General features: G+C 47.8%; 1 protein-coding gene across 1 annotated transcript in view; it reads right to left on the bottom strand.

Annotated features, from left to right (window-relative positions):
* Positions 1–7415, bottom strand: part of PDLIM1 (PDZ and LIM domain 1) — a 60291-nt gene extending 52876 nt beyond the window's left edge. The window contains exon 1 of the mRNA XM_017518010.2: positions 6920–7415. Within this exon, the coding sequence (XP_017373499.1) occupies positions 6920–7015 (96 nt within the window). The 5' untranslated portion in view covers positions 7016–7415. The remainder of the gene's footprint in view (positions 1–6919) is intronic.
* Between the last annotated feature and the right edge of the window lie 478 nt (positions 7416–7893).

Here is a 7893-nt window from a genome sequence, read left to right as displayed (position 1 = left end):
CAGAGTCTTGCTCTGTCACCCAGGCTGGAGTGCAGTGGTGCAATCTTGGCTCACTGCAACCTCTGACTCCGGGGGTTCAAGTGATTGGCTCACTGGCCTCTGTATGCATTTTCAACATCTTTATCTAAACTACATCCTATCTATGTTCTTATTGTCTTACTTTATTGAATGGTCATGTCTATAAAAATTAGTCCCTGAGTCTTCAGTCAGGAATCTGGCTCCTACAAGACCACTGTGTTCTTCAGAAAATCATTTTTAATATTTATGGCATTTACCAGGGAGACAGTGTACTACATATGGGCAAAGCACAGAACTCAGCTACGGGTGAGCAGCCCAATTTACCCATGGTGAGAGCAGCCCAATTTACCCATGATGAGACTAACAACAGTATCAGCAATCAGACAGGGTGCTAGCATTCATACTGGAATTACATTTTTGGTCTTAGGTTTCATGGGTATATTGGGTTTTGGAATTAGCTTGGCTACCACAAGATGGAACTATTCACTGCCTGGTCATCTTCATCTACCACAAGAACCATTCCCAAATCCCCTCCTACCCCTGCAAGCAGGTCTTTCTCTAGCCAATCCTTCCACTCCTCTGCTCTTCTGTTCTTCACTGTCCACGTGGGCATGGAACCTCATAGCTGGGCTGTAAATTCTCCCAGTGGGGCCATGACTTCCAGTTTATTTTTGTTGTTGTTGTTGCTGTTTTTGAGATGGAGTCTCGCTCTGTAGCCCAGGCTGGAGTGCAGTGGCCCGATCAACTTCCGCCTCCCAGTCCCAGTTCAAGCAATTCTCCTACCTCAGCCTCCCAAGTAGCTGGGATTACAGGCACAAGCCACCATGCCCAGCTAATTTTTGTATTTTTTAGTAGAGACGGGGTGTCACCATGTTGGCCAGTCTGGTCTTGAACTCCTGACCTCATGATCCACCCGCCTCGTCCTCCCAAAGTGCTGGGATTACAGGCATGAGCCACCACGCCCAGCCAAGCTTCCAGTTTTTCAGGAGGGACAAAGAAGGGAGATGCTGCTTTCTGAGGTACTCTGAGCTGAGGCCACCTGGCAACTGGAGATTCACGCCAGCCAACCTCAGGGGCATGAGATACTCCAAGGGGTACAGCCCAGAAATGTCTTATCCATCATGTTGAAGCCTGCACCATGCTTAGCACTTTTCAGAAATGTGTGCTGGGTAACACAGTTAGAAATGAAACATTGACAGTTATGGCTTATTAGGAGGCAGAATACAGTGGATAAAGCTGGCCTGGGAGTGAGTCTGCCTGGCTTCACTTTCCAGCTCTGCAATTGTCTGACTTTGTGTCCTGTGTCCCTCTGTAATGGGTTATGAGGAATACAGAAGAAGATAATGTAAGTGCATGCTTAGCACAGAGCAGGCACTCAAAAAATGTTAGCTGCAATTAAAATATTACTATGGCATAAAGATTAAAACTACAGGCTTGGAAGCCAGACTGCCCAGCCAAACTCCAGCTCTACCACTCACTGCTATATGATGCAGGCAATGTACTTAATGTTTCCATGTCTCAGTTCCCTCATCTGTAAAATGGGAATCTTAATCCCACCTCACAAAATATGTGTGAAGATCACTGAATGTATAATGGCCTTAGAATGGTGCCTGGCATATTAAAAGTCCTATATATATTTTAACTATGGTTATTATTGCAAGCAGATCAAATAAATATTTCTCACACACATCTTTCAAATGTAAATGGATGCTGCTATGATCAACAAAACACAAATTCATCTGAAACATTCCTGAATTCATAGTGTTTTCTAAATCAACTTATGATTGAAGGTACAACAAATACTATGAGAGATTAGGACACTCTAACAATAAAAAAGTGGGCTCAGGCCAGGCGCGGTGGCTCACGCCTGTATTCTCAACACTTTGGGAGGCAGAGGCGGGCAAGTCGCTTGAGGCCAGAAGTTCGAGACCAGCCTGGCCAACATGGTGAAACCCCATTTCTACTAAAAATACAAAAATTAGCCAGGTGCAGTGACCCACACCTGTGATCCCAACTACTCAGGAGGCTGAGGCAAGAATCACTTGAACCTGGGAGATGGAGGTTGCAGTGAGCCGAGATCAGACCACTGCACTGCACTCTAACCTGGGCAACAGAGGGAGACCTTGTGTCAAAAAAAAAAAAAAAAAAAAAGTGAGCTCTCATATTCAAATGAAAACCCCTGGGTTTGCTTGCTTATTATTTTATTTTATCTTTACCAGGAACTCAACCCAAGAGAAGACATATGATTTCCCCAGATCACCCACTGAGGTGCTCAGGACTACAGCTCAGCTTGAGTCCCTGTCCTGGACATTGTACCAGGTACCCAACTGAAGTCCTGGAAGCTTCTCCTAGGGTTTCCCCTGAGACCTATTGGAAGCGACATAATCCTTTAAAAATTAGTTTTCTGACATAGCCACTTTTGCTCCAGTCTCTACCCTCTCCTTTACAAGGAAGTTTAGTGGTAAATCAGCCAATGAGAAATTATGTAAATTCAAACAAATTACTAATCTGTGAGCACCTGAGCTTTCCTATTTGCAAAAGGCAAAGAATGCTAGCTTTCCTCTCCTCTGTGGAGCAAGAGTAAGGCATGGCCTAAGAATGTGCCAGTCCTATCCTGGTCCCAGCACAGAGCAATTCCTTGGTGCTTTTCCCAGTCCTGGTCAGCCTAGAAGAATATGACCCCCGTGGTCAGATGACACTCTCCTCTCAGTCATCTGCCAGACTGTAATACCCTAAAGCCATTATTCCCTCTTGCCTCCTCAAACAAACCAGCAAGGTTGGCACCAGCAGTTTGGGAAGGGGAAAGTATCTGGTCAGAGGGTGATAACACAGCGTGGTAAATCTCAGGCCAGTGGGCTCAGGCATTCACTTACACGTCATTCTCTTTGATTTGTCCTCTTCCCCCTCTCTCCTTAGGTCAGCTGTGAGCAGCTGAAGTCGCCAATATTTCCCAGATGATCAATTTCACAGACTATGCAGCATGCAGCACAATGGACATTAAAACATAATGAGCCTTTTTGGATATTTCTTGCTTTTCATAATCTGACAGACAAACCCTTCTCTTTCAATCTTTAGGACATGATATAAAATCTATTTGAATCCGGAAATACCACTCTTAAAAATCAGAAATGACCTCTGGCCACAGTATCCATTATTAAGCACTCCTTGGGATACTTGAGAAAAGAGCATAAGCATTCGCCACAAAACCACTAAGCTCATCGCAAAGGGTTCCCCAGGAATCAAGAGACAAATGAGCAGCTCCTCCAACTAACGGCATCACTTGATCCCGGCCTCACCCTTTCCTGTCTTTTATCAGTTGCTAAGAGAAAAAAACAGTCAACATAAACTGAGTTGCAGCGTTGGCCTAGGTATAGATTCTCTGAAGGCTTTCCTTGAAAGCAACCAGAGGGAATCAGAAATTGACATCAAAAAATTTTTTTAATTAACAAAAAAACTCAAGGAAATGGACAAGTGTTGATTTGGAGCAGGAACTGACAGGAAAAAAATCTGAGAGAACAGTAGCAAATGTGTGGCTGGATCATCAGGGAATACAAGGCAAGATCACTAAATGAGAACGTGTATAAAAGAAGAAAGCTAGCCCATGTCCACTTAAAGCTGGAAATCTGGATTTAAATTTTAAGTTGATGATGATACTAGATGAAGACATTAAAGAGCTAAAGAAGCTGTTCACACACACACACACGTGTATGGGTGTTCTGTATGAGTCTGTTCAGAAACAGGCAAAATTAAGCTATAGTATTTGGGATACTATGTAGGTGGTAAAACTATAAAGAAAAGCAAGGAAGGGATTACCATACATCAGGATAGGATTACATTTAGGAAACTTTTGGGTGCTGCAAAATTCTATTTCTTGACTTGGGTGGTGATTATACAGGTGCTTGCTTTAAAATCATTTGCTATGCATTTGTGTTTATGAGATTTTTATTTCACAATTTAAAAAAATAAGTTAAAAAACAAAAAATATTTCAAGTACAAAAGATTAGCATTATATTAAGAAGCTTTAGCAGTTTAGTAAAAAACAAGAGCCAATACCAGAATAATTCATGCAAGAGAAAGCAAACATGGTTATTTAAATAAAGGCACTCCTCTCCCAGCCTAATTTTATGGTTTGCTTTGGTGGGAAGACCCAAAGTCTACATATACAAAACCATACTAGCAAACTGCCCAGGATGATATATAATGTAGCATACCTACCAATCAGAAAGTGTGTACAACTCTTTGTCAATGCTCACATTTCCTCACTATCACTATTTACAGAGCACTCTCACATACCTTAACTCACAGCCAAGGGCTGGTGCTATCACTGTAGAGGCTTTTTTTGAAAGTAGCCTCAGACAGTAGGAGGTTCACCCCAGGAACAGCTCAAGTAAGAAGCAGACACCAGACCAGCACCAGATTTCAAATGGCCACCCCAGCGTTCCTTTATGACAATGACTTTCCCATTCCCAAGAGGTGAACAGGCTCACAATTTTTTCATGTGTTAATAAGGAGCTGAAGAGAAACAAGTAAATTACTGTCAGCATGAAAATGTTACCTCTTCTGACTCACTTTCACTTTTCAATTAAAGCACCTGCAAAGGGCATTATAAAGATTAGCTTCTCTCAGTAGACCATGAACACCTTGAGAGTGGAGCTGTCCCCTCTCATTTCTGAGGTGTTTGAACAGTTTCTGGAATATGATACGTGCTCCTTAAACATGTGCACACACCATAAATAAATAATATAAATAATAAATGAATGAATGAATATATGAAAGTAAAAACCAATGAATTCAGAGTGTGGTGCTTTCCACCCCATAAGACTTTTAAAAGCAGCTAAAATGAAAGGCAGTAACTGCCCTTTTAACAGATTGCCAATACATCCACCACTACTTAAAAAAAGATTTCATGTCATATATAAATCTCAGAAGAGGAGAAGGCTGACAGGTTAATTATAGACACAAAGAACAGGGACAAATGGACGATGAGGTAAGCGAGTTGAAATGTGCAGAGGCAATGTCCTCCCTCGACAAGCATTTATTAATAAGCCTGCAGGGATTTACCCAGCCTGGCCAGGTACAGGTCTGCACCAAGCTTGGGGGCCAGGGCCCAAATCTGGGGAAGGAACAGTTCTTAGCTTAAGGAATTCGGCTGGTGGCTGGAAAGGCAGTGTGTACCTTTGAGAATAATCAGAGGTCTCTGTGGGACAAGGCAAACAAGTGGAAGATAAGGCCCTAAAAATGGCCCACCTACTCTTTTGGGGGTGAGATAGTCAGAGAAGACCTTCTCACTGGGCCAGGCCAACGTGGAAGGAAGCATGGGTAGAACTGTGGCTGGCAGACAAGTCAAGAGGAATCCACCAATTCTTCTCCTGCACCTCCCACCAAACTCCTTTGGCTGCTGGAGGCAGGGGCTTGAGTCAAAAGGATCCATAAGGATTATTCCCCTTCTTCTCTACCCTCCCCTCAACCCCAGGTAAAAAGATGGATGTTGGCCAGGGTGGTGGCTCAGGCCTGTAATCTCAGCACTGTGGGAAGCCAAGACTGGTGGATCATGAGGTCAGGAGTTCAAGACCAGCCTCACCAACATGAGGAAACCCCGTCTCTACCAAAAATGCAAAAATTAACTGGGCATCGTGGCATGCGCCTGTAATCCCAGCTACTCAGTTGGCTGAGGCAGGAGAATCGCTTGAACCCAGGTGGCAGAGGTTGCAGTGAGCCGAGATCGCGCCACTGCACTCCAGCCTGGGCGACAGGAGCGAGACTCTGTCTAAAAAAAAAAAAAAAAAGATGTTTAGAAGGCCTGGGAAACAAGCTGAAGGGCAGCTTCAGCAGGCAGATGGGCCCAAGAATGGAATGTGCCGCCTCCAAGCAAGGAGTGGCTAGGGGTGGGGAGAAAGGGGACTTTCTTTTCTCCCTTTCCTCATTCGAGGTATTTATTGAGTCTCTTCTTGGTGCCCAAGCACTGAATGTGAGTGATCATCTCTCAGTGGGACATCAACCTTGTGTTTGGCGAGATTAAATGGTCAAAACCGGGACCTCTGAACACTGAGTCTGGGTCTCCCTGAGGGTTTCACTTTGTTACGGGGCAATGGTTCTGGTGGCCCCTGATTCAACGTGAGCCCTTCTAAATAGTCGAGGCCCCTCTGAGATTTCAAGCACCATCACCCCACCCCCAGGTGGAAACCCCACCCCAGTATCTACTGCTGCCCTGAGGAAAAGGGCTGGTGCGGGGAGGGGGAAGAGATAATCTGGGAATGCTAGGAAGAAGGAGGGCATGGCCACGTTCCGCAGAGGGGAGAATGACCAAGAGGGTTTACTTGCGTTAATTTGTTATGTTTATCTCCAAAATCCAGCACATTTTCCAAAAGGCATTCGAGGGGCGAGCCTCGGCCGTGGATCAAGTCCAAAGAGAGGGAAACCAGTTTTTTCGGTTGTCTTTTTTAGGTTACTCTCACTTACCCTCCACTCCAGTAAACTTCCCACCACCCCACCTCACTTTCCAGGTCTTTCCTATTGCTTTCAGCTGCACTGCGATTTGGGAAGAAGGGAGAAGTGCCATCTCCCACCGCGCGGGATCTCCGGGGACCCTTGTCTCCTCGCCGGTTGAAAAAGCACTAACACTCGCCCCGCCGCGCTTCCGGGGCCAAGGAACTAAAACTGCCCTCTCTTTTCTGGCGGACACGGAGCGTGCCCGCGTCCGGCGGGCCAGCCTGGGAGCGCAGCCTCCGCGAAGGAGCGGCGGGGCCCGGGCGCGGAGAGCGTTCAGCGCTCAGCTCACAGCTCACCTGGACGCGCCCAGCAGCAGTCCCGACTCCGTCCCGGACCGCGCGCGCGGGGCGCGGGTCTCCCCACGTCCCCTCTCAGAGCGCCCCACTTCCACGCGCGTCCCAGCTGCTCTTACCCGGGAAACGGCGAGAGGCTGCTCGAAGTCCTTGCCGCCCACGAGGCGGAAGCCCCACGGCCCCGGGCCCTTGAGGACGATCTGCTGGGTGGTCATGGCGCGGCTGTGGCGGGCGACGACTTGCTGGGACAGACGGGCAGGACGCGGCACGGAGTGCAGGGCTCCCCCGGCAGCTGTTGGAGAGAGAGCTGGGCGGCGCGGGTCCGGGTAGCCTGGGGCCGGCGGGGGCAGGGCAACCGCGAGGGCCAGGGCGAGGGCGGCTCCGCCCAGGCCGCGTCGCCGCCAGCCGCCCCGCCTGTCCTCCCGCCCGCAGCCGCTCCCCGCCCCGCGCGCCGGCCTAGGGGCCCCGGCCCGGAGTCCCGCCGAGAGAGCCCGAGTCAGATGCGGGGTCGGGGCTCTCTGCAGCTCCGCCCAGGACCCCACACCTTCTCCCTCCCTCCTGCTCGCAAGGCCGCACCGCGGCTCTTGGCCAGGGCAGGTGCTAGGTGAGAGGGAAGCAGGTACCAACAGCGAAACAAACTCTCGCCTGGTGCTTTGTAAAACGAGAATTTTTTTTAAGTTCTGTGCCCAGTCGACCCTCTGAGGTCAGCTCCGACTTCCCATTTGCTTTTTGTAAACGGTAATGATGTTTAAAAGGTGCTTTCGAATGATCTCATTTGATGCTGAGGCAATCGAGGCATTTAGTCCCATTTTACAGATGAAGTAACTGAGTCTGCCTGATGCGAGAAGACTTGCCTAAGGCTACACCCCTCGTCAGCATCTGTGCCACTGCCCGGGCCCTGTGCTACAGAACCCCATCCTGGAACTTTCATAATGCTGATGAGACCATCGCACAGGTTATCACTGAACTTCAAGACCTTCCTAGAAATCTTTCCCGCAGACTGGAGTTCGCTGTAGGTTCTGACTTCAACAATTCAAACCTCAAGTTTGGGGCGGTCCAACGGCTACGTGCAAGAAAAGACCTGAGTCCGAAT

The sequence above is a fragment of the Cebus imitator genome, unplaced genomic scaffold (assembly GCF_001604975.1).
Source record: "Cebus imitator isolate Cc_AM_T3 unplaced genomic scaffold, Cebus_imitator-1.0 Scaffold656, whole genome shotgun sequence".
Taxonomy (NCBI): Eukaryota; Metazoa; Chordata; class Mammalia; order Primates; family Cebidae; genus Cebus; species Cebus imitator.
The sequence above is the reverse complement of the archived record's forward strand: the minus strand, read 5'-3'. Positions and strand labels throughout refer to the sequence as shown.